The sequence below is a fragment of the Scyliorhinus canicula genome, chromosome 2 (genome assembly GCF_902713615.1).
Source record: "Scyliorhinus canicula chromosome 2, sScyCan1.1, whole genome shotgun sequence".
Classification (NCBI taxonomy): domain Eukaryota; kingdom Metazoa; phylum Chordata; class Chondrichthyes; order Carcharhiniformes; family Scyliorhinidae; genus Scyliorhinus; species Scyliorhinus canicula.
Genome location: NC_052147.1, coordinates 129251654 through 129279498, shown reverse-complemented (window position 1 = coordinate 129279498; position 27845 = coordinate 129251654). Strand labels below are relative to the sequence as shown.

Here is a 27845-nt window from a genome sequence, read left to right as displayed (position 1 = left end):
AGCAATTGTGATAAGCAGAGACCTAACCCCAGAAGTGAAAATTGAAACAATTTGAACATGTCCTGGAACAAGTAGAAGTTTCACACAATGTGACAGAGGTATGATTATGAGATGCGAAGGAGAATTGAGGTGATCAAGACCATTTTTGTCAGAATGAAGGACGCATTAACATCAAAGAAAATCACTGAATTCATTTGGAGCAGAAAGAGGCCATTTGGCCCATCATGTCTGCACCAGCTCTCCTAATGAGCATTATGCCTCGATTGAAAAGACATTGGCGTGACAAACAACACTGGTCACATTGGCAGAGCAGATGGTGGATGGGGACAGTTGTTGGAGAGGAAGATCAACAGAAAACAAAGGAGAAATAAGCAGAGGAGAAAATGGATGTTGGATATAATGGACTGGATATTGTTGACTTATGCAGATTGTGTAAAGGCAGGCAGACAAGCAGAGGTGAAGATCCATGGCAAGTCAACCTTTTGGGAAAAAGATGACACCAACTAACAAATGGGATTTAGTTTATTTGCCATTCTGAATACTCTTAATTTGTGAATGTCGTTGGTATTCCATTGTTGCCATGGTAATATGCTATTCCCTTCACAGGATTTGGACTTGCCCGTAGTGGGCTCACAGATTGTAGGCCTCCTCCCGTTGAAAGCCATGATGGATGCTGCAGAATTTTACATGAAAAAAGAACATTTATTTATTCTTGAGGAAGAACACAAAATCCGATTGGTAAGTGTGTTAACTGGAAATGGGGATGATTGATTCCCCTTCCTGGGGAGGAATATTCATCACAGAGAATCAAAGACTTCCATCTGGGGAGGCAGTGGTACAGTGGTGTTGTCACTGGACTAGTAAACCAGAAACTCAGAGTAATGCTCTGGGGACTGATGGTTCAAATCCCACCACTGCAGATGGTGAAATTTGAATTCAATAAAAATTTGGAATTAAAAGTCTAATGATGACCATGAAACCATTGTCGATTGTCATAAAAACCCATCTGGTTCACTAATGTCCTTCAGGAAAGGAAATCTGCCATTCTTACTACAGACCCACAGCAATGTGGCTGACTCTTAACTGTCCCCTCAAAGGCAATTAGGGATGAGCACTAAATGCTGGCACAACCTGTGACAACTTTTTAAATAATCTACCTGTGGAGACATCTCCCTGCCATTCCAACCCCATGTGAGAGACGGAGGCTTTTTCCACAGAAAAAGCTTCCACAGAAAGGAAGGTGAAGAGTAACGTTGATTCAGCGAGGTCTAGAAAGCTCATCTAATTGAGGGAAAACTTAATCAAGTCAACAACACAGAAACAGGTCATTTGGCCCAGCTGGTGTAAGCCACGTTCCACACGACCCTCCTCCTGTGTTATCAACATTGTGAGTTTTAGATGGGGTTGTTCATGATTGTGGCTCATGCATGTGACGATGCCGGCGTTGGACTGGGGTGGGCACAGTAAGAAGTCTCACAATACCAGGTTAAAGTCCAACAGGTTTGTCTCGAATCACTAGCTTTTGGAGCACTGCTCCTTCCTCAGGTGAAAGGAGCGGTGGAAGCTCTTGAGGAAGGAGCTGTGCTCCGAAAGCTAGTGACTTCTGGAGGCAAAGGTATTGGTAAACTTGACCTTTTATTGAATATTATACTCACCGTATACAATATAGACGTAGCACAAGACTCTACATAGAACTATCCCGAGGCGTGATTTAGTGGCCTTGTCGCGCCTGACTTGGTGTCGGGACGAAGCCGTTGAATCTCATGAGAGGCCTCAGGCAAGATTTGTGACGCTCGAAACTCCTGGTGAGATTTAACGGATTCTCGTGAGACCTGGATCTCGCCCTCACTGAATTCTCCTGGTGCCGGGTCCTAACAGCCATGCCTGGGACACCAGTGTTTTGTTTGCATTTTATCACAGAATCTTTATAGTGCAGAAAGAGGACATTCGGTCCATCAAGTCTGCACTGCCTCAGAGCCCGAACTAGGAGCAGGGAGGGTTCCAAGAATGAAAGGTTTAAAAAATCATGGGTATATGAGAGAGCGGTGGCACAGGATAGTGAGGGAGGACTTGACTGGCATAGTGTGACAGGCCGGCGGAGGGCACATAAACAAAAATTTGCAACAGAGAGAAAATCTCGAGTTGTAAACAACTGTCAAATAATCAAAGCTAAATGTTCTCTATCTGAATGTATGAAGCATTTGCAAGAAGATAGATGAGTTGATAGCAGAAATTGCAACATGTGAATATGATGTATTAGCTATTACAGAAACGAGGTTCCACAATATACAATGTTCCAAAGAATAGGGGAAAGGAAGTGGAGTTGAATTCGTAATCAAGGAAGGTTTCAGAGCAGTGCTGAGCTGTGATATGAAGGCAGTGGATAGTGATATAGAATCGGTTTTGGTTAAAATCATGAATAGCAGGAAAAGGAAGACAAGAGTGGGAGTAGTCTATTGACCCCCAATATGTGACCTCTCAAGAGGTCAGAGCATAAATGGGGGAATATCAAGGTCATGTTTGAAGGGAACTACAATTACCATGGGAGATTTTAATCTGCATATTGATTGGACAAACCAAACTGACAAGGATCGCAGATAAATAATTTATGCAGCATCAGGTATTGCTTTTTAGTGCAGTAAGTTGTGGAACCTACCCGGGAATGGGCTATTTTAGATTTGGTTTTGTGTTTTGATGAAGGCCTAACAAGGGATCTTGCGGTTAAGGATGCCCTAGGGGATAGTGACCACAATATGATAGAATTGCAGATGCAGTTTGAGGGTGAACACCATGGGCTGGATTCTCTCAAACTAAGACTATGTCCCAATGCCGGAGTAACAACGGTGGAGTTTTACTCCAGAAATTCCTTACAAAAAGATGAACAAATTGAATGCCCTGCAGGGGACTAGCAGGGACCCGGAATGAATCTCACAGCTTTTGCTGTGGATACGGGCCTCCGCACTTCCGGTTCAGAGTCCGCGCATGTGCACGGCGGCGGCCTTCAGCGACCGCGCCAAGGTCCATGGCAGACTCGGAACACGGAGGCACACAGAGAAAAGAGACCCCCTGATTGGCCTCACGCCCGAACCTGAAACCGCGCAGATTTAATCCCCAGCCACCTATAAGCACCCACCGGCCTTCGATCCCCCCGCCCCTGACCAAGGCGGCTGCGGACTGAGTCGGCAGCCGCTACGCCAGCATCACTACCGGCAATAGGTGGTTAGTTCCAAGCCGTCAGGACCTCGGCCGGTCGGGAGTGTAGGATTGCTGGGCGGGCCTCTGGCCCCCCCGGCAGTGCGGCGTACTCCGCGGTCCCGCCGATGTTCAGGGCCCGGAGAATCGCTGAACCGGCACCGTGCCCGATTACGGCGTGAAAGTGGATTTTCCGCTTCCGCGCTGCCTACGATTTTGGCATGGGGCTGCGGAGAATACAGCCCCTTAGGTCCATAAGCAGTGTCTTCAACTTTAATAAGGGAAATTATAATGGTATGAGGGAGGAGTTGCCTAAGGTGAACTGAGCAAATAAGCTAAGGGATAGTGATAGACCAGAGGATTGGGAATCTTTTAGGATCCAGCAGCAAAAGACTAAAAAGCTCGTAAAGAGGGAGAAAATGAATTTTGAGAGAAAACTTGCATGCAGTATATAAACAAAACAGTAAGAGTTTCTATGGATATGTAAATGGGAAGCGGGCGGCTAAGGTAAATGTGGGACCTCTACTGAAAAAAGCTGGTGAATTAATAACAGCAAAAAAAGAAATGGCAGATATGCGAAATACATTTTTTGCATCGGTCTTCACCATGGAAGACATTGCAAATGTCCCTAACATATCAGATGAGCTGATTTCAAATAACATGACTTACAGAAATCCCAATCACAGAGGATAGGGTATTAGAGAAACTCAAGGGGCTAAAGGCTGACAAGTCGCCAGGACCCGATGAACTGCACACTGGGGTTTTAATGGAAGTGGTTTCAGAGATAGTGGATCCATTGGTTGGAATTTTGCTAACTCGCTAAATTCCGGGAGGGTATCGGAAGATTGGAAAGTAGCCAATGTAACTCCCTTATTCAAAAAGAGAGAAAGGCAGTTAGTTTAACATCTATATTATAAATAGTAAATTATTGAGGATGCTGGAATCTGAAGCAAAACCAGAAAATACTGGACAATCACAGCAGATCTGACAGCATCTGTGGAGAGAGAAGGGAGGTAATGTTTTGAGCTTTGATGACTCAGACTCGAAATGTTAGCTCCCTTCTCTCTCCACAGATGCTGTCAGACCTGCTGTGATTGTCCAGTATTTTCTGGTTTAGTTTATCATCTATTATTGGCAAGGTGCTGGAGTCAATAATCAAAAAGAAAATAGCTAATCATTTAGGAAAGCTCAAACCGAGTCAACATAGTTTTTTGAAAGGCACATCATGTTTGACAAATTTGCTCAAATTCTTTGAGGATGTAACAGACAGACTAAGTAGAGGGAACCTGTAGATGTAGTGTATTTAGATTTCCAAAAATCATAAGAGGTTGGTGCATAATGTAAAAGCCCATGGAATTGGAGGAAGTGTGTTAGTATAGATTGAAACTTGCAGTCACAGAGAAAGCAGAGAGTTGGAATAAATGGTAATTTCTTCTCGCAGAGGGTGGTGAAACTCTGGAATTCTCGGCCCTGGAGGGTGGAGAAGGTTGGATGATTAGAAGTATTTAAAGTGGAAGTGGATAAATGTGATAGATGGAGGAATTGAGGGCTATGCGAAAATGGCACCGAAAAGGAGCTGGGGCCGGCAGAGATCAACCATTATCGTATTGAATGATGGGGCAGGCTTGAAGGGCCTGATGGCCGACTCCTGCTTTTAAATATTATGTTGTGATTTAGCCCTTCCCCCTACCTTATCTCTCGTCATCCAGTGTGTTCTAGATGTATTTGTCCTACCTTTCACCTTCAAGAGAATATGAATTGGCATTACCTGCAATACTATCTCTGTGAATGTTGCCACTGTCTTTTCTACCAACATTTGATTCCAACTCCTATCAACTCAGATTCATTCTCAGCCCATCAAAGTTGATATCCCCCCAATTGTCCTTGATCTGGATTGCTCCTTGTTCTTTTCCATGGCCAACCAAAACCTTATGATACAATGGTCACTGACCCCTAAATGCTCTCCCACTGTTATTTAATCCACTTCATTCCCTCGAACCAAATCCCAAGCTGCCCTCTCGTTCGGCCAGAAATATAGCACTGCAGAAAATTATCGTGAACACATTCCAGGATCTCTCATCCTTCCTGTTCCTTCTGCACTATTCCGACCCCATATTTAGATAATCGAAGCCCCGCATTATAATTACTCTATAATTCTTGGTCCTCTCTTTTTTTTTAAAATAATTTTTATTGGAATTTTTTACAGAAAATATAACAACAAACAATGAAAAGCAACAATATAACACCATAAAAACTGTAACACCCCCAAGACCGTATCAACGCATGTATCACCCCCCCCCCCACCCCCCCAAACACAGTAAACAACAAGAAAACTTAAAAATAAATTAAAATTAAATAAGCAAACATAGTCATCGTCCCCTCTCCCCCCTTCCCCCCGGGTTGCTGCTGCTACTGTCCCAATACCATATCGTTGAGCCAGAAAGTCGAGGAAAGGTTGCCACCGCCTAAAGAACCCTTGTACCGATCCTCTCAGGGCGAATTTGACCTTCTTTAGCTTAATAAAACCCGCCATGTCGTTGATCCAGGTCTCCACGCTTGGGGGTCTCGCATCCTTCCACTGTAGCAAGATCCTCCGCCGGGCTACTAGGGACGCAAAGGCCAGCACACCGTCCTCTTTCGCCTCCTGCACTCCCGGCTCCACCCCAACCCCAAAAATCGCAAGTCCCCAGCCTGGCTTGACCCTGGATCTTACTACCCTCGACACCGTCCTCACCACCCCCTTCCAGAACTCCTCCAGTGCCGGGCATGCCCAGAATATATGGGCATGGTTCGCTGGACTCCCCAAACACCTGACACACCTGTCTTCGCCCCCAAAGAACTTACTCATCCTAGACCCTGACATGTGGGCCCGGTGCAGCACCTTGAATTGGATGAGGCTAAGCCGCGCACATGAGGAGGAAGAGTTGACCCTCTCCAGGGCATCAGCCCATGTCCCATCTTCGATCCGTTCCCCTAGTTCCCCCTCCCACTTAGCTTTCAGCTCCTCTACTGACGCCTCCTCCACCTCCTGCATTACCTTGTAGATATTAGATACCTTCCCCTCCCCAACCCAGACCCCCGAAAGCACCCTGTCACTCACCCCCCTCGCGGGAAGTGAAGGGAATCCCTCCACCTGCCGCCTAGCAAACGCCTTTACCTGCAGATACCTGAACATGTTTCCCGGGGGGAGCCCAAATTTCTCCTCCAACTCCCCCAGGCTCGCAAACCTTCCATCAATGAACAGGTCCCTCAGCTGTCTGATGCCCGCTCTGTGCCAACCCTGGAACCCCCCATCAATGTTCCCCGGGACGAACCGATGGTTCCCCCTTAACGGAGCCTCCATCGAGCCCCCCACTTCTCCCCTATGTCGCCTCCACTGCCCCCAAATCTTGAGGGTAGCCGCCACCACCGGACTCGTGGTATACCTCGTAGGAGGGAGCGGCCACGGCGCCGTTACCAGGGCCCCCAGGCTTGTATCTCCACAGGACGCCCTCTCCATCCGTTTCCATGCTGCCCCCTCCCCCTCCATCACCCACTTGCACACCATCGACACATTGGCCGCCCAATAATACCCCGAGAGATTGGGTAACGCCAGCCCCCCACCATCTCTACCCCGCTCCAAGAAGCCCTCTTCACCCTCGGGGTCCCATGCGCCCAAACATGATGCTGCTAGTCACCCTCCTAAAAAAGGCCCTAGGGATAAAGATGGGCAAACACTGAAAGAGGAACAAGAACCTCGGGAGAACCGTCATTTTGACAGACTGCACTCTACCCGCCAGCGATAGCGGCACCATGTCCCACCTTTTAAATTCCTCCTCCATCTGCTCCACCAGCCTGGTAAAATTAAGCTTATGGAGAGTCCCCCAACTCCTGGCCACCTGCACCCCCAGGTATCTGAAACTCCTCACTGCCCTCTTAAACGGGAGCCTCCCAATTCCCTCCTCCTGATCACCCGGGTGTACTACAAGTACCTCACTCTTGCCTAAATTTAACTTATAGCCCGAGAAGCTCCCAAACTCCGCCAACAGCTCCATCACCCCCGGCATTCCCCCTTCTGGGTCCGCCACATACAACAGCAGGTCGTCCGCATACAGCGATACCCGATGTTCCTCCCCACCCCGCACCAGACCCCTCCACCTCCCTGACTCCCTCAACGCCATAGCCAGAGGTTCAATCGCCAGTGCAAAGAGCAAGGGGGACAGGGGGCACCCCTGCCTGGTCCCACGGTAGAGCCTGAAGTACTCCGATCTCCTTCCATTGGTAACTACACTCGCCATCGGAGCCGCGTGGAGCAACCTCACCCATTTGATGAACCCCTCCCTGAATCCGAACCGCTCCAGCACCTCCCACAGGTACTCCCACTCAACTCTATCAAACGCTTTCTCTGCATCCAGCGCCACCACTATCTCCGCCTCCCCCTCCACCGCCGGCATCATAATAACATTTAGCAATCTCCGCACATCCGTGTTGAGCTGCCGTCCCTTGACAAATCCTGTCTGATCCTCATGTATCACCCCTGGCACACAGTCCTCTATCCTGGTGGCCAGGATCTTCGCCAGCAACTTAGCGTCAACATTGAGAAGCGAGATAGGCCTGTATGATCCACACTGCAAGGGGTCCTTATCCCGCTTCAGGATCAGAGAGATCAGCGCCCGCGACATTGTCGGGGGCAAAGTCTCCCCCTCCCATGCCTCATTGAAGGCTCGCACCAACAGGGGCCCACCAGATCTGCATACGTTTTATAAAATTCCACCGGGACCCCATCCGGCCCCGGCGCCTTACCTGACTGCATTTGACCAATCCCCCTGACTAGCTCCTCCAACTCTATCGGCGCCCCCAGCCCCTCCACCAGCTCCTCTTGAATCTTGAAACATAGCCTGTTCATGAAGCTCTCCATCCCCCCCCCACCCCACCCCATCGGTGGCTCCGACCGGTACAGTTCCTCGTAGAAGTCCCTAAAGACCCCGTTTACCTCTGCCCCCTTCTGCACCACATTCCCACCCTTATCCATCACTCCACCAATTTCCCTAGCCGCATCTCGCCTACGGAGCTGATGCGCCAACATCCTGCTTGCCTTCTCCCCATACTCATATACCGCACCCTGCGCCCTCCTCCACTGTGTCTCCGCCTTTCTGGTGGTCAACAAGTCGAACTTGGCCTGCACATTACGCCGTTCCCCCAGCAACCCCTCCTCCGGTGCCTCCGCGTACCTCCTATCCACATCCAGGAGCTCCCACACCAGTCTCTCCCTCTCCCTCCTCTCCCTCCTTTCCCTATGGGCCCGGATGGAAATCAGCTCCCCCCGGATCACTGCTTTCAGAGCCTCCCAGACCATCCCCACCCGGACCTCCCCCGTGTCGTTGGTATCAAGATACCCCTCAATACTTCCCCGGACCCTCTTACACACCTCATCAGCCAGCATCCCCAAATCCAGGCGCCATAGCGGGCGCTGGTCCCGCGCCTCCCCCATCTCCAGATCAACCCAGTGCGGAGCATGGTCTGAAATCGCTATGGCCGAATACTCGGCATCCTGCACCTTCGGGATCAATCCCCTGCTCAGGACGAAAAAATCTATTCGGGAATAAACCCTATGGATATGAGAGAAAAAGGAATACTCCCGCGTTCTCGGCCTCCCAAACCTCCAGGGATCCACCCCTCCCATCTGGTCCATAAACCCCCTCAGCACTTTGGCCGCCGCCGGTCTCCTACCCGTCCTTGAACTGGACCGGTCCAGTGGGGGATCCAGCACCGTGTTAAAGTCTCCCCCCATGATCAGGCCCCCTGCCTCCAGGTCCGGAATGCGGCCCAACATGCGCCTCATGAAGCCGGCATCATCCCAATTCGGGGCATATACATTAACCAGCACCACCTTCTCTCCCTGCAGCCTACCCTTCACCATAATATATCTGCCCTCCTTGTCCGACACCACCTCAGCCGCCTCGAACGCCACCCTCTTCCCCACCAGAATCGCCACCCCCCGGTTCTTCCCGTCCAATCCTGAGTGAAAAACCTGTCCCACCCACCCCTTCCTCAGACGGACCTGGTCCGCCACCTTCAAGTGGGTCTCTCATCCTTCAACCCCTTCAGATGAGAAAATACCCTAGTTCTCTTAACCGGCCCATTCAGCCCCCTCATGTTCCAGGTGATCAGTCAGATCAGAGGGCAACCCGCCCCGCTCCCCCGCCGGCTAGCCATAGCTTATCGACTGCTCGCCCCAGGCCAGCGCGCCGCGCCCGACCCGTTCCCCATGGCGATAACGCCTCTCCTCTACCCCCCCGGCCCACACCAGCTCCTTCCTGGCCATTCCAGCAGCAACCCGGTATCCCCCCCCCCCCCCCCCCCCCAATTCTTGGTCCTCTCTGTAGTTTCTTTGCAAATTTGTTTCTCTACATCCCTTCCACTAGTTAGTCTATATACTACACGAACCAATGTTATTGCACCTTTTCATTTCTTATCTCGAGCCAGAGAGATTCTGGCCGGGATTCTCCGAGCCCATGCTGGCTTGGAGAATCGTCGGGGGAAGGGGGGGGGGGGGGGGGGGGAGGGAGAGACGTGTGTGTGTGTGTGTGAAACCAGCCGTGCGCTCCGGCGCCGGGACTGTGATGCTCTGAACCGGGAAAAAGTTCGCCAGCGTGGATTGTGCCGCGCAGCCCACAGAATCGGCAGACCTGTGCTGGACCCTGTCTGACAGGACGAGGAGGAGGTGGTGCCACGGCGACGGAGGTGCCCAATGAGGCCCCGTGTCCTACCAGGACCTCATGGACAGGGCATGCAGGAGGAGACACCGGATGAGGCTGGAAACCATCACCCATATCTGCCACCTGATGGCACACCTGGCACCGCGTGGGACTGAGGGTGGACACCCTCTCCTGGTGGCCGTCAATGTGACGGTCGCCCTCAATTTCTACACCACAGGGTCTTTCCAGTCACTGATTGGGGACCTCTCTGGCATCTCCCAGACATCGGTGCACCGGTGCATCCGAGCAATGACGGACGCCTTGTATGACATCGCGGACCGCTACATCCAGTTCCCTGTGGACCGGGCCCACCAGGGTGCCCGGGTAGTGGGCTTAGCTGCCATGGCCAGGATACCCATGCTCCAGGGGGCGATCGATGGGGTGCACGCCGCCCTGCAGCCACCAGCGGATAACAGGGCAGTGTTCATGAACAGGAAGGGGACCTACTCCATGAACGTGCAGGTGGTCTGCGACAACCGGATGAGGATCCTGCACGTCTGCGCCCGGTAACCGGGGAGTGTGCATGACTCGTTCATATTGGCACAATTGTTCATCTCCGCCATGTTCGGGGAAAACCACGCCCCCCCCCCCCCCCCCCCCCCCCCCCCCCGGCTGCGGGGCTGGTTGCTGGGCCAATTACTTTTCTAATTCCCCCTTCTGCCTTTTGTATTTGTCCTTGTTTCCTCCTCTTCTGACTTTTTGCAGAGGTTACTATCCTCCTGCCATTTCAGTTTAAACCCTCCCCAACCACTCCAGCAAATACCCCCCTAGGACATCAGTCCTGGTACTGACCAGGTGTAACCTGTCCAGTTTGTACTGGTCCCACCTCTCCCAGAACCAGTCCCAATGCCCCAAGTTTCGGAAACCCTTCCCCTCACACTAGTCATGGGCCAGATACTCAAATAAGGAGTTAAATTCTTAAAGGGATGCAGGGGCAGAGGGACCTTCGTGTATCTTTGCATAATCAGTACTGCTGCTTCACAGCCCCAGGGATCAGGGTTTAATTCCGACCTTGGATGACGGCGTGTGTGGAATTTCACATTCTCCCCTTGTCTGAGTGGGTTTCCTCCGGATGCTCCGGTTTCCTCCCACAGTCCAAAGATGTGCAGGTTAGGTGAATTGGTCATGCTAAATTGCCCCTTAGTTTACAAATGTTAGGTGAGCTTATGGGGATAGGGCGGAGGAGTGGGCCTAGGTAGGGTGCTCTTACAGGGGGTTGGTGTAGACTGATGGGCCGAATGGACTCATTCTGCACTGGAGGGATTATATTATACTATTATTGAAGGTGACAGGACAGATGGAGTCAGAAGTTAAGAAAACATATAGTATTCTGGGGTTTGTTAATAGCGGCATAGAGTACAAGAGCAAGTAGCACTGTGTACAGTTTTAGTCTCCTTACTTGAGAAAAGATGTACTGGTACTGGAATGGGTGCAGAGGAGATTCACTAGGTTGATTCCGGAGTTGAGAGGATTGGCTTACGAAGAGAGACTAAGTAGACTGGGTCTATGCTCATTGGAATTTAGAAGAATGGGGGGGGGGGGGGGGGGGGGGGGGGGATCTTGTAGAAACATATAAAATTATGAAGGGAATAGATAGGATAGAAGCAGGGATGTTGTTTTTACTGGCAGGTGAAACTAGAACTAGGGGGCATAGCTTCAAAATAAGGGGGAGCAGATTTAGAACTGAGTTGAGGAGGAACACATTCTGGGAGGACCAGTACAAACTGGATGGGTAACACCTGGGCAGGACCGGAACGTTGAGGAGGAATTTCTTCACCCAAAGGATCGTGAATCTGTGGAATTCCCTACCCAGTGAAACAGTTGAGGCTAACTCGTTAAATGTTTTTAAGACAAAGGTAGATAGATTTTTGAACAGTAAAGGAATAAAAGGTTATGGTGAGAGGGCGGGTAAGTGGAGCTGAGTCCACATAAAGATCAGCCGTGATCTTATTGAATGGCGGAGAAGGCTTGAGGGGCCAGATGGCCTACTCCTCCTAGTTCTTGTGTTCTTATGTTTTTATGCATCCACGATCTCTGTAGCAACTTCGTTTATGAAGCCATCAGGACCAGGGACTTATCTGCCTTTGGCTCCTTTACTTTGTACAATACTACTTCTCTGTGATGGTGATGGTATTTAATTCCTCCCCCATATTCTTTAGTGATGTTCAAAGTATCTTCCATCATAAAGACCAATGCAAAATATCTGTTTAACTCACCTGCCATTTTCTTGTTCCCCATAACTATCTGCCCAGATTCATTTTCTAAGGGACCTATGTTCACTTTGACCTCTCTCTTCCTTTTTATATATTTAAAGAAGATCTCATTATCAGTTTTTATATTCTTCGCTCATTTGCCCTCATAGTTTATTTTCTCTCTCTTTATTATCTTTTTAGACCCCCTTAGCTGGATTCTGAATTTGTCCCAATCGCTGGGCCTATCACTGAATTTTGCCTCTCTGCTTTTTCTTTCAACTTAATACTCTCCTTAACATCCTTTGTTAGCTATGTTTGATTCAGCCCTCTCCAAATTTTTCCTCCTTACTAGGATTTATTTTTACTGAGTCATGAATTAGCTCCTTAAATCTCTGCCATTCCTTCGTTCCCATTTTTACTGCTACTCTATCTGCCCAGTTCACTTTAGCTAACTCTATTCTCATTTCATTGTAATGCCCTTTATTTAAGTTAAACACAATTGTTTCCGACCCCAGTTTCTTACTCAAACTGAATATTAAATTATGTCACGTTATGATCACTACTTCCAAAGGGATCTTTTACTCAGAGTTTATTTATTAAATCTGCCACATTACCTCTCCTCCCAATGTCTTCTTTGCCTTGCTGTTTATTGAATCCATCCAAATGGACTCTACATTATCTAAGTCTAGATTGTCTGTCACAAATATCCTCATTTCATCTCTTATTAACAGTACTACCCCACTGCCTTTCCCTTCCCTCCTGTCTTTCCAAAAGGTGAAATATCCCTGAATATTAAGTTCCCAGATTTGATCTCCTTGTAACCATGTTTTCATATGGCTAGGAGATCATATCCATTTACCATTATTTTTGCCATCAGTTTGTCTACCTTATTCTGAATGATTTTTGCATTAAGATACAAAGTCTTTATACTTGTCTTTTTGCCATTTTTGATCATCCTAACCTTTCTTTGTACTGTACTTTCTTTGACTCATTGCCTTGATTACCCTGCCTACTGTTTTTGTATTTTGCTGTACTTTGTTTTAATACTGTCCTTGTTTCTCTTTCCCCTATCACCCTGCTTAGGTTCCCATCCCTCTGTCATTCTAGTTTAAACCCTTCCCAGCCACAGTAGCAAATACTCACCCGAGGACATCAGTCCCGGTCCTGCCCAGCTGTAACCCATCCAGTTTGTACTGGTCCAACCTCCCCAGAATCAGTCCCAATATCTGAGGAAACTGAAACCCTGCGCCTTGCACCATCCCTTCAGCCACTAGCATGGTGGTTAGCATCAATGCTTCACAGCTCCAGGGTTCCAGGTTCGATTCCCGGCTGGGTCACTGTCTGTGTGGAGTCTGCCCGTCCTCCCCGTGTGTGCGTGGGTTTTCTCCGGGTGCTCCGGTTTCCTCCCACAGTCCAAAGATGTGCGGGTTAAGTGGATTGGCCATGTTAAATTGCCCGTAGTGTAAGGTTAATGGGGGGATTGTTGGGTTACGGGTATATGGGTTACATGGGTTTAAAGTAGGGTGATCATTGCTCGGCACAACATCGAGGGCCGAAGGGCCTGTTCTGTGCTGTACTGTTCTATGTCTATATCCTGCTACATCCTGTACGCTGTCCTGTACATCCAACTCTTGATCATTAGTATTTATATCAAAAAAAGAAATGGTGGGCAGCACGGTGGCCTAGTGGTTAGCACAACCGCCTCACGGCGCTGAGGTCCCAGGTTCGATCCCGGCTCTGGGTCACTGTCCGTGTGGAGTTTGCATATTCTCCCCGTGTCTGCGTGGGTTTCGCCCCCACAACCCAAAATAAAATGTGCAGAGTAGGTGGATTGGCCACGCTAAATTGCCCCTTAATTAGAAAAAATAATTGGGTAATCTAAATTTATTAAAAAAATAAATAAAAAATAAAAAGAAATGGTTCTAGTACTGATCCCTTTGAACATTTGAATTTCAATCTGATTCTCACTTGTAGTATTCGCCTTTGTTTGCATCTATGATCTCTTTTTGTTCATCTAAAAAGCTCTGATTTGACTGCCCTACATTTTCCCCTTTTGACAATGTACCTGAATTATATCTGGACCATTTCCTCCATAAAGGCAGCCAGTTGCTTGATTACAGTTTTACCCAGATTCTAATTAACCCAGGACAGGTCCGCCACTGAAATGGGCCCTCCTCCAATTAAGTGGTTTTACTCTAGATTACTCCTTGTCCTTTTCCATATCTAATCTGAATGTTATGAGCCAATGTTCACCGTTCCCTAACTGTACCCCATATTGACATTTCAGCCACCACATTCTCCAGAACCAGATTTGACTTGGGCACAATTCTCCGCATCCCACGCTGGGTGGGAGAATCGCGGGAGGGCTGGGCGAATCACGTTACGCCGCTCTGACACCCTCACGATTCTCCCACCCCCCCCCAAAATTGCGTGTCGCGTTTTTCGACAGGCTGCTCGGAGAATCGCCGTTCCTCACGGCGACCGCTGATTCTCCGGCCCGGATGGGCCGAGCGGCCTGCCGAACCCGACCGGTTCTCGCCGGCGCCAAGCACACCTGGTCGCTGCTGGCGTGAACAGCGCGTGACCTCTGTGTGTGTGGCCTGTGGGGGGCAGAGGGAGGATCGAGCACCACGGGCGTGCTCAGGAGGTGTCTGGCCCGCGATCGGTGCCCACCGATCGTCGGGCCGGCGTCTCTAAAAGACGCACTCTTTTCCCTCCGCCTCCCCGCAAGATCAAGCCGTCATGTCTTGCGGGGCAGTGGAGGGGAAGACGGCAACAGCGCATGTGTGGCTGACGTCACTTAGGCGCCGCCGGCCGCGTCATTCCCGGCGCGCCGCTTTGACGCAAGCGTCAAGGCCCGGCACCCGAAATTCACGCGCCGCCGCTCCTATCCCCCCCGGTGGGAGGGGGGGGGGGGGAAGAGAGAATAGGGGGCGAGGAGCGGACTCCGACGCCGGAGTGAAACACTACGCCCAACCTCTTTCCCCGATTAGATAGAAATGTTCTGCTCTAAAAAATTCTCCTTTAAACAATTCACAAGCTCTTCTCCTGCCACTATTACTCCCTCAATTCACAATTAATGTTCCCCATTATCATTACTGTATAGTCCATGCAACTCTCCATAATTTCCCTGTAAATGTGTCCCCTTATATCTTTCACATTGGTATACAAGTGCAAAGGTACCTCACAGGTTTTGTAAAAAACTCTAAAACAATAGATTCTGTCCTTGGCTGCTGCAGACATCTTTTCTTCCCCAGCATTGCAATATTCTCCATAATCAATACTGCCACTGCACGTGCCCATCAACTTTCTTTTCTGAACACCTTGTGTGCAAGAACTTTCAGTTCTGTCCCTTTCTGTTATCACTGAAACATCATATTCCCATGCCGCTATATGTGCTTGCAATTCACCAGCCTTGGATACCATGCTGTATACATTCTGTATATGCATTGTTTTATTTGTTTTAAATTTAGAGTACCCAATTCATTTTTCTAATTAAGGGGCAATTTAGCGTGGCCAATCCACCTAGCCGACACATCTTTGGGTTGTGGGGGCGAAACTCACGCAGACACGGGGGGAATGTGCAAACTCCACACGGACAGTGACCCAGAACCGGGATTGAACCTGGGATCTCAGTGCCATGAGGCAGCAATGCTAACCAATCGTCGTTGTGCTGCCCTGTATATGCATTGTTAACCTTAGAAGGATCCTACTGTAAGTCCTCTTAGTCTGACCCCATCCAGCAACTTATTACTCCTGTGCTGTTTGTCTCTCCAAATCCTTTATGCGCATTGTTTAGCCTTCCTAATTCTACATTGTGACTCCTATCGCCCTGCTAAGTTAGTTTTAAATCCTTCCAAACAGCACCAGCATACCACTTCACCAAGTGTTGTTGAGGTGTTTCAACTTTGCTGAGGTGCAACCTGCGTTGTCTGTACAGGTCGCACCTTGACCAGAACTGGCCCCAACGTCCAAATAATCTAAAGTTCTCACTCCTTCGCCATCTCTCCAGCCATGCATTCATCGTCTCTGCCCTCCTATTTCCATGATCACTGACATGTGACACTGGTGATATCGGAATTGCTACTTTTGAGATCCTGCTTACAATCCCTTTCCTAACTCCCTAAAATCTGCCTGCAGGATCTCATCCCTCTTTCTACCTATGTCATTGGTACTGTTATGGGCCATGGCCTCTGACTGTCTACTCTCCATTCTCAGAATGCACAGCATCCACTCAGTGATATCTTTTACCCTGGTACCAGGGAGGTAACAAAGCTTCCTGGATTCACATCCGTGGCTCTGCAGAAACATCTTTATGTTATTCCAGGTATAGAATTCTCAGTCACTTTCCTAATCCCTCTCCTCCAACCCCACCTTGGACTTTGCTCTGGCTGCACCTCCCGGAGAAATCATCCTCCGAATAAACAAAATAAACTAAAGACTTGTATAAAAAAGCTTATCCAGTTAGTGTGTAATATTCTTAGCTCTGATACTGACGCAACTCCCTAACTTAAAGAGCAAGAATTAAGCTGCAGTGTTCACAAATGCAGATAATACCTTTCCTGGACCATATTCGGTATATGTAAGCTAGCTCCATTCTACAGAACCAGCTGCGTAGGTAATCAGTGAGCATTAATTTAACATGCTTATGTTTTTCATACCTTGTTATTCTGAAATGTCACTTCCTTCTTTAATTTTCATTAGGCAAAAATGTTAAACATTATGGAACCGTGGTGGTTCAATAAAGTTAAGATGGAGGTCAGCTTTGATCTATTTAAATAGCCAAAAAGATTTGAGGGGCTGAATGGTCTGCTCCTGTTCCTTTATTTCTATGTTCCTAATCGTGCTACTCTATCCACTTGACTGCAGGTTATAAGCCGCCTGGGACTGGATTCTCTCGCTCCTTTTAATGCTAAAGAAAGAATAATTGAGTAAGTGATGGTCGAGCACCTCTTAGTAAGGATTTCTTAGTGTTGCTAAAATTGCTATTTCAAAAGAATACTGACATTGTTGTACGACGGTGACTTTTGAAGTGACACAAGCAATGGTTTTAGAGCAAATACCATGGTTAGGAGTTTCTTCAGAACCGCTCCCACTCCATCAATGTTAAAACAGTGGACGCTGAGGGGGTTCCAGCCATTGGATTTAATTTGCTTTGACACTTAAGGTAGTGGCTCCGTCCTGAGGCACCTGAAAATTCAATCAAAGTCTGAGGAGGGATAATAAAACTTCTTGCCAATACCTTGGCCATAAACAGTGCAGATAAGGTGAGGCCGTGGATGCAGAAGTCAGTGTTAAGCAGGATCTCAATAAGAGATTAAAAGGCAATCTCTGCCTGGGCAGTGGCTAAATGGATTACCCAGCCTGTAGGCTGAAGGAACACCAATAGCCACATGAGGATCCTGGTGGATAGTCCCTGGCAATTTGGGAGGGTGAAATAGACAGTTGGTGCTGGGAATTTGGAGGCAAAGCCTGTGATCCGGGCTGGGTGGGAGGGGAAGCCTTCAGTCAAGGGCTGATGGGAAGGATCTTGGGTATTTTTGGGGTCAGGTTGAAGTGAGGATGATGTTTCTGTCCTTTGCTTAATTTTCTCTTCTTCAGCAATCACTTGCTAACAAGTATGATTGTCCACCTAAAAATCTCTGTGTTACTGAGCATAGATTCTGTGGGTCCTTGCATGGCTGATGAGCCCGATTCTAGAGCCGTATCTTTGACCGCACATTTGGCAGATGTTTCCGAGAGGTGGGATCGGTCCTTAGAGTCTAGACCACTGGCATTCCTTTCTCAGATTCTTTTCTGGGCCTCCTCTTGTTTTCAGGTGTCCTCAAACTATTGTGACCCTTCAATCATGAGGTTCCTCCAAATGGGTCTCTTCTGAGCAAGGGCCTCCCAGGCATTGACATCTATGTTACACTTCTTGAGGTAAACCTTCAGGGCATCTTCGAAGCACTTCCTTTGTCCTCCTCTTGTTTGGAAGTCTTCATTGAACTGGACAAATAAGATTTGCTTTGGTAGACGGGACTCTGATATCCTTAGCATATAGAAGAGTTGGGAGGGCAACTACCTTGTACACGAGGATCTTGGTATCAGTGTGGATGTTGCAGTCATCAAAGACTCTCATTGGAGGGTGGCACAGTAACACAGTGGGTAGCACTTTTGCTTCACAGCGCCAGGGTCCCAGGTTCTATTCCCGGCTTGGGTCACTGTCTGTGCGGAGTCTGCACGTTCTCCCCGTGTCTGCGTGGGTTTCCTCCGGGTGCTCCGGTTTCCTCCCATAAGTCCCGAAAGACGTGCTTGTTAGGTGAATTGGGCATTCTGAATTCTCCCTCTGTGTACCCGAACAGGCACCGGAGTGTGGCGACTAGGGGCTTTTCACAGTAACTTCATTGCAGTATTAATATAAGCCTACTTGTGACAATAAAGATTATTATTAAAGATTATTATATCTAAAGGAGGTGCTCGTGGATTGGATACAATCTGTGCAATAATGCCAGCCTTAGATGAGAGGTAGCTTACCAGGGAGGGGAAAAGTTCCATGTTTGGTTGGATTTCTCCGTTGATCTTGCCATGGTGGGTTGGTAAAGGACTTCAGTCTTCTTGTGGTTAAAGCTGAGACCGATTCTTTGGTATGCATCCAAGAAGGTGTCAAGCATGGCTTGAAGATTCTCTTCTAAGAGAGTTGTTAATGACCAGGGTTTAACAACTCCAAAGTATATTATGGAGTCTACCTGACCTACAACCTTTATGTTGAATTTGGCTACGATGAGCAAAAGAGCCTGTCTTTCAGGTGTTATTCAACAGACTTCTTAGGCCCTTCTAATCAAAAAAACAAGCTTTGATCTACAAATTTAGTTAACATTTGTATAAACACACACAGTAAGAATTTTTATCAACTACAAACATAAAGACCACACACAGCTACCATAATCTATGTATCACCTTAATGAATTTCCCCTTAACTGTTCCAATTCAATAACAAAATCCAAGTAAAACCAGAAACCCCTTTTCAAAGGGTTGGCCCAGCACACGGCGTTCTTACTGGTATAAGACTTGTTAGTGATGCACTGTTCCCCTTCTCAAACAGCAAGTTTGAATTTCTTCCAGAAAACAATTATCTCTTTTAAGTTATCAAGTAGTCTGGAAGCAGCTTTTAAAATGAAGATAGAGAGATACTTCTTTAAACCTGTGCAGTTCAAACTAGTCCAAATGCAAAGCGAAAGTAAAAACTCACAGAGCCACAGCCCAGCTTCACCCACACAATGGCATCGCTGAAGCCATGTGATAAGACAAAAACATTTCTCAAAGGTTCACTTCCATGATAGAGTGGAGATCCAGTTGACGTTGAAAGGTTTTTCATCCATCCTGCAGACAATGTCCACTCCACTGGCAAGCTTGTTCTTGACAAGGTGAAGGATGGTGGTGATGAAGATGGAGAAAGGGCGATGACACATCCCTGCTTGACTTCTGTCTTGACCTTGAAAGTTTCTGTCTTATTTCTGTCAATGAGGACTGTCACTGACATCTTATCATGGAGGAGTCAGAGGACAGAGGATGTTGATGAACTTCTATGGTCAGCCAGCCGTTGACAGAGTCTTCCATAGTACTTCCCGATTGACTGAGTAAAAGCCTTGGTCTGATCGATGAAGGTAATGTAGAGTGGTTTATGTTGCTCCTGGCATTTCTTTTGAGGTTTTCGAGCAGTGAAAATCAAGTCTGCTGTTCCTTTGTTTTGTCAGAAACGACACTGGCTTTCCGGAAGTATTTCTCCAGAGACTGGGAGAAGGCAGCTAACGAAGATTTGGGTGATGATTTTTTTGTTGATGGAGAGTAGGGTGGTTCCTCAATGTCATAATATACACCAGTATATCATGGTGCAGACACACACTGATGGACATACAGTAGGACCAATCAACATGCATAAACACCGCAGCCAATCACCAGTTAGAACACACTCACTATAAAGACAGAGGGCATCACTTTTCCCGCTCATTCAGGATGCTGCCTCTCAGAAGCACAAGAGCTTATCAGTTACAGTACAGACTCTCACCACGTGCTGAGTGATTCAACTGGTTCGGACAGGCACAGGTCTCTAGTTAATCTGGCATAGTGTAAACCCACAGTAATAGTATGTCTAGCATTTTAAAAGAGTTAATAAAATAGTGTTGAACCATCTTCAGTGTTGGTGGCCTATGTCTGCTTCACGGATCCAGAGTGCCCAACATATCACTCGGTAGTTCCCAACGTCCGCTTTGCCTCCTTATTTGAAGATAGTGGCGATGATGACGTCCCTGGGGTCAGCTGGAATTCCTTCTCTGTCCCAGAAATTCAGCAACAGCTGACGGAGATGACGGGTGATCTCTTCTTCTCCAAGTTTGAAAATCACCTCTGGAATCCCATCCACTCCTGCAGCTTTTTCATTCTTCATGTGTTTAATGGTGGCTTTGACTTCGTCCACGCTTGGTGGGAGCCCAAGATTATCTTTGATGGGGAGTTGGGAGATTTCAATACACCCTCATCTATGATTGTATCACGATTCAGGAGATTTTTAAAGTATTCTCTCCATCGAAGACTGATGTTTCCTCTGACTATCATGAGGGTTCCGTTCTTACTTCGCACTTGTTTGAGGCCTAGGCTACTGGGTCCATATATTGCCTAGGTGGCACTGAAGAAGTCCCGGGTGTCATGCTTGTCAGTGAGGAGTTGCAGCTGCTTCGTTTTCTCAGTTCACCATTGATTCTTGATTCTCCTCATTCTTTTTTGTCCCCCCACCTTGGCTCATTGATGAGCTCTCCCCTTTGCCTTGCTGGTGATGTCGTTTCGCAGAGAGTTTCCTCTTTTTGTTGATGAGGTCTTGGATGGCGTCATTTTCGTCGAACCAGTCTTGGTGTTTCCCGGCCTTGTAACCGATGGTTTCTTCACAGCATGAGATGATGAATATCTTCTGCACTTTCCAATTTTCCTCCGTTCCAATGGAATGAACACTTTGAAGAAGACATTGTTGAAAGTTCACTTGCATGCTTGCTTCTTGAAGCCACTCAACGTTGATCTTTTTTCTGAGCTGTTCCATCATCTTCCTTGCTACTGGTGTAGTTTGATGGTCATAGAGTAGTGAATGAGCTGGTGGTTTGTCCAGCAGTCATCTGTACTGGTCATCGATTTGGTAATGATCTCTTTTGGTCTTGGGATCAGACAATGGGGAAGTCGATCATGTGCCAATGCTTTGATTGTGGATCTCTCCAGAATGTCTTGAACTTGTCTTTTTGGCAGAACAGCGTTTTAGTGATGACAAACTGGTGTTCCGCACATTTGGTGAGCAGGAGGACCCAGTTGGAGTTGCACATCCAAACCCCTTCCTTTCCGCTGGTTCCTTTCCAGAGTTGGGAGTGCTTTCCAACCCTGGTATTGAAGTCCCCAAGGAGGATGATCTTATCTTCCATCGGAAAGTTGGAGAGTATGGCGTCCAAAGTGGAGCAGAAGTCTTCTTTGGGCTCATCATTGGCATCAAGGGTTGGGGCGTAAGCACTGATGATCATTACCTGTTGGTTCTTGGCAGGTTGTAGACGGAGGGCCATGAGGCATACGTTGGTGCTGATGGGGAGCTCCGAGAGTTGATTGACAAGTTTGTTCTTGATGGTGAAACCAATTCCATGTGTCCTGGGCTGATCCTCGGGTTCCCCTCTCCGGAAGAAGGTGTAACCACTGCCATCTTCCCTCAGCTGCTCTTTACCTGCTCTTCGGGTCTCTTACAGGGGAGCTATGTCAATGTTGAAGTGTCTGCGTTCATGGACAACAAGGACAGTTCTCTGTTTCAGTCGATTATTTTGCTCATTATCCACGAGGGTTCATACATTCCAAGTTCCGAAATTCTGTTTTACTTTGATTTTCTGACCGCAGGTAGGTGAGCCTGCTGCATGCGGCTTTCCAGCCAGATTGGGGATGGAACAGACTATTTTTAGGACATCTTTTCTCGCCCTTTCCTTGTACGGGGTGAGCAGAATGGATCTTGAAGAGGCCTGCTTAATTGTAAAGAAAGCTGCCAAAATGCTCTCCTGTTCCTATTCCAAGAGCGAGACGACTGAATTAAACTCCACCGTCTACATTTGTAAGACGCAAGGCTCACGGCTGTGTGTGTGTGTGTGTGTGTGTGGAAGCTGTCAATCAGATCCCACGAAGGGAAATGAATGAATGACTTGCAGCTCAATGATCGACTTGCAGCTCAATGATCTGAAGGGTTTATACACAGGTCACTGTTTTCTCTTTCCAGTAATTGACATGTAGTGCTTCCTGTGTCTGAGCCAGCAGGCCTATACCCAGGTGTTTGTTACAACAGTGGGTGTTTTCACTGCCTCTGTCTGGACTGGTCTCTAGCTCCAGATGGGGGTTTCTTTTCTGGGGGCTCTCTGGGTGGGGGGTCACTTTATTTAGGGAATTTTTGGGGGTCCCTTTCTTCAGGGGATCTCTGTAGGGTGTCTTCCTATTTAGGGGGCCTCTTTAGGTGGTTTCCCTATTTAGGGGTCACTGGTGGATCCCCCTATTTAGGGGTCTCAACGGGATTCTCTTTGTTCAGAGGTCTCTAGGGGTCTCTCTTTATTTAGGGGGTCTCTGGGGGAGTGTGGGGTGGTCTAGCATTGTGGGGGTGAGGGTGGCTCATGGATGAACTTCAGTGGGCAACTCCCTTTAGGGGTTACCCTCTTGGCTCACCGTGAGGTCCATCACGTCAGGGCCATGCTGGGAAATACCGGTAGTAAATCCTACCCACGTGATTCCCAGCCAAGGACTGGAGAATCATGCAGGCCTGGAGAATGGTGCCTGGCCCACGAAGTGGATGCAATTAGATCATTAAGACCCATTTGCAGCCTCCTGCTGGTGGGCAGGCATGAACCTCGATCATGCTGGCAGCGGGGGGGGGGGGGGGGGAGGGGGGCAACATTGGCACCGATCTCACTTTCCCCCCCCCCCCCCTCCCCCCCCCCCCCCCCCCCCTCCCCCCCCCCCCCCCTCCCCCCCCCCCTTACACCCAATTCTCCACCGCATCAGGAACCCTGCTACCAGCGGTCATCGGTGAGAATTTTGCCCATTGTTTAAATTTGAGCATTATGGTTCAAACTTTATGTTAAACACATTGTGTGTGCACCCAAGCAGAATGAAAGTTATCTACTTCTTATCTGCCCTTCATCTTTCTATGGCTTTCTCCCCAACTTCCCTACTTGGTGCTAGGCCCAATGGATGTCTCAGGTCCTTAGATTGAATTAAGAAAACATGTTGTTAACCTTTATCCTGAATACTTGTCTCAAGAACAAGCTGATAAAGTAATTGAGAACCAATTAAACTGGAAGGATATTGCTGGACCATTATGCTGACTGCTGCAATAGTGCCTTGTCAGCTTTTACTGGACATATTTGTAAAATTGTCCTTATACTGCTTTAGGATACCATACACCATATAAATTCAAAAATTAGGTCTGTGGGTACCAGCTCACTGCGTACATTATCATACAAAATCTTATTGTGATTAATTAACATGACCCCCATATCTGCTCCTGGACTCGTGGTTCTCGTCGTGGGACTTGTCAGCATCTCCCTTCACCCAAACTACAGGATACAAAGGCAGCACAAAGTGCAGGGCATCTCAGGATACCAGGATATGGCCACAGGCCCTATGGAGCGCACCCTCCATAAGACAAAAAAATAAAAAGATACACAATCAAAACCTAACTCAGCCTCCCAAGACTTCCGGACAATGAAAAGATGCCCCATGCGAAGGGGAACAACTGGATACTGCCATCGCTACAAGACGTGGCCTGGCAGTGTACACTCTCATGTACAGGAGCCAATAAGCCAAGGATTCTTACACCAAACCAAGTCTCACAACACAACTGACCTCCTTCCTCTCCAGCCAAATCAGAGCCCGGAGGCGACCAGGCCTTCGACATCACAAAAAACTTAAACCATCTTCCACCAAGAAAACCCCACCGACAAGAAGAATTGTCAAGACACCCATCAACAGGGTGTTTCGGGATCCCTGTTATACACAAAGAAAAGGTTCCCTGATTGGCCCACTAATCAGGGAACCCGTATTCCAATTAGCCAATCTCAAAGGCCTGGTCTAAGTCATTACAGGATAGAACTCTTCCAGCACCCTCCCCCTCTCCCCTGCCTGCCGACTCGATAATGGGAACCCACTAAAATTAAATGTAACAATCAGAGCCTGTATCAAACACCTCTCCTTCCCAGGTAATGAAAGGAAACCCCAGAGAGAGCAGAACACCAAGAATAGCCACTAAACATTAAACGAGGTGTCGCAACATTCACATTTGCAAAATGGACACCAGGAACAGAACAGCATAACCTCATCAAAAACAGGACACTGCCTCTCCAGGATGTTCGACTTACCGTGCTGAGCCCTGACTGAGGAGATTGCTTTATCCACTGACAGGATTCTGTTTGGTGGCATGGCAGCACAGTGGTTAGCACTGCTGCTTCGTAGGTTAAATTCCCAGCTTGGGTCACTGTCGGTGCGGAGTCTGCACGTTCTCCCCGTGACTGCGTGTGTTTCCTGCGGGTGCTCCAGCCGAGAATGTTGTTCACAACTTCATTCACAATGGCAACCATCATCTCGATGCCAATGGCATCGGCGAAGTCTGGGCCCGCTCACCAGCGAAAGTGCCACTGTGAACTGGGCCCCACCCCAGCAGCCACGGATTGCCTCAATCAAACAAGACTTCTTTTGACTTAACTTGACTCCCCGTCGCCAAAATCTAGCTAGGATCTTCCAGGATCATAGCACAGATCAGACACACCCTGATCAAATAATTATGGGTTGTGCATCAGGATTAAAAGATGTGTAGCACCAGTGTTCGCAAAAACGCAGACACCCCCGCACTCACATAACGTGATTCCCCGATCATTGTATATTTCTAAAGCCCCTAATCCTCCAAGAATCATTCTTATTACTCTTTTCCAAATTGTGCTTCTTCTTGAGGCCATAGTGAGCAATATTGCACAAAAAAGTACAAATGTCCTCCAACCAGATATTTGTATAAGGCTACAATAATCATTTCAACTTCAGTGATTTTGGAGATGAATACCAGTATTTTGTTGATACTTCATATTGACTTTTAATGGGTGGTCAACAAACAACAATAATATCAACAACTTACATTTATATAGTATTGTTAACAGAACCAAAACAATGGATCAAGATGCCCCAGGGTGCAGTAATCAGACAAAAATGGACGCCAAGACAAAAATGGAGCAATCTGGATCAAACACTTGGTCAAAGAGGGAGCCTAGAGAGGGAATTTGGTAGGTGGATGGATTTAGGGAGGACATTCCAGAACATGGGATTTAAATGTCTGAAAAGACAGGTGTCAATGGTGGAGGCAAATGAGAGGAGGGTTCACAAAAGGCCAGACTTGTAAGGAAAGAAAGACTGGAATTTATAGAGTCCTTTCCATGAGCAGCAGACGTCCCAAAGCACTTCACAGCCAATGAAAATTTTAGAAGTGTTGTCCCTGTGACAACGTAGAAAAAGTGGCAGCTAATTTTCTCACAACAAACTCCCCTAACTGCATTGTAATATCAACCAGCTGATCTGTTTTTCTTGTGAACTTGATTGTTGGCCAGGATAACCGGGATAGCTCCTCTGCCCTTCCTCCAAAATTGTGCCCTGGGATTGTTCACGGTCCACCTGAGGTTGGACAGAGTCTTTCTTTAATATCTCATCTGAGTGCCTGTATCTCCAGCAATGCAGCACACTCTCTATTGCACAACAGTGTAGCAACACTGGAGGGTCAGCCTAGATTTCTGTACTCAAGACCTGGTGCAGGACTTGAACGCAAAACCTTGAGACTTTAAGGCGGGAGCATCTGAGGGACAGCAGGAGAGATGATGGGATTGGTGAACTTGCAGAGTTAGGGAAAGTCGTTATCATGAAGACATCATCCCCAAATGCTTTTTGAGCTTTGGTAATTAAATTTACTTCATTTTGTGTTTTCTTGTTTCCTGTTCCACTAAGTATTAAGTTGCACTTATCTACATTAATTTGTTATCCTTTGGGATGTGGGTGTGTTTCGTCAGTGTGTTCACGAAATCTCCACACATGTATACATTTATTAATCCAAAGTCCATATAACCTGCAATCAAGTGCAATGCGTATAGCTTCACCTTATCGTAATGGCAGGAGTCATTCTTACGATCACATCAACGTCTCAGCCGGTTCAATGAATGAAAATGGGAATGAACATCCTGCTGTAGCACCAGAGCACAACAGGGTTCTCTGTTTATATTCAGAAAACATTCCCTGACAGTCCTTTATGCGGGTGAGCTACCCTTATCCATCCTCAGAAGTGTCACATTGTGGGCAAGATTCTCCAATCCCGCGGCAGAGCATCCACGCCGTCGTAAACGCCATCGTACAATCGGGCCGCTGCCAGGACTAATTCTGGCCCCTACAGGGGCCAGCATGGCGCTGGAGTGGTTTGCGCCACTCCAGCTGCCGATCCCGGGGCGAACTGTGCGCTGTAGGATCCGCGCATGCGCAGTGGCCTCCTTCAACGCGCCGGCCCTGATGCAACATGGCGCAAGACTACAGGGGCTGGCGCGTAGGAAAGGAGGCCCACAGCCACAGAGGCCGGGCTGCTGATCGGTGGGCCCCGATCGTGGGCCAGGCCACATCGGAGGCACCCCCCCCCCCCCCCCACCCCACCGGGGTCAGACCCCCCTCCCTCCGCAGGCCGCCACCCGATCCTTCAACGCCAAGGTCTTGCCAGCTCAGAGCAGGTTAGAATGCCGCCGGCAGGACTCGGCTGTTTTCTTACGGCCACTTGGCCCATCCGGGCCGGAGAATCGGCGGGCCGGCCATGGAAAGCGGTCCGCGACTGGCGCCGCGCCAACCACGCCGGCACCAATGGCGCCGATTCTCCGCTCTGTGTCGGGGCGGCGTGGCCCGCTCGCGGGGATTCTCCGGCCTGGCCCAGAGCTGGGAGAATCCCGCCCTGTATTCCTTATGTTGCTTGGCTGTTCATCTTTTCTTTGCCACCAATTTGACACTTTGCAGCTCTGTCACAAAGTAGAACAAATTTTGGAAAAGAATGTCAGTGATGAATGGAGACTAACATGTGTTGAGCCTGAGCATTCTGAGATCTTGCCAACAATGAGCTTACTCCATCCTTTATCACTTCCATTGATTCTGTAATAAATTGACTATTTGACCAACATGATGTCATTTGTTTCAGTAATCTTTAGAAATAATACACCAGGATGATCAATGCAGCTGATATGAATGTCTGGACTAACACAAATAGCATTAATGTATTGTACACCCGGTGGTTATTTCTGAATGAGACCAAAATTATTGCAACTCCAGAATTAGGCAAGTTTTCTTCAATCAGCTATATATTTTATCTATTTTGTTATACTATGTCGGAAGACCTAAAATATATGACATACATGGGTTTTACCAATGTTTTTAGGAAGGTTGTTACATGTATGGTGTCTTTATTTTATCAGACACATGGTGCAGGATGAGAAAGAGGGGAACTGCCTGATTTCTATGCCTTTGCGAGAGTTTATTCGAAGTGTTGGAGCACGATCTGCAGCCCCCGGGGGAGGATCTGTCAGTGCAGCCGTGGCTGCCATGGTTTGTACATTAAGGTTTCAGATATACCTAGAAATACCCACAATCCAATTTGATTGACTGGTGCTGGGTTGTGTTCTGTCTTCTC

At 48.0% G+C, this 27845-nt stretch overlaps 1 protein-coding gene across 1 annotated transcript in view; it reads left to right on the top strand.

The window, feature by feature from the left end:
• The window catches only part of ftcd (formimidoyltransferase cyclodeaminase), a 91957-nt gene that overhangs the window by 46456 nt on the left and 17656 nt on the right, over positions 1–27845 (top strand). Inside the window, exons 8-10 of the mRNA XM_038786525.1 lie at positions 607–738; positions 16991–17052; positions 27631–27760. Of these exons, the coding sequence (XP_038642453.1) occupies positions 607–738; positions 16991–17052; positions 27631–27760 (324 nt within the window). The remainder of the gene's footprint in view (positions 1–606; positions 739–16990; positions 17053–27630; positions 27761–27845) is intronic.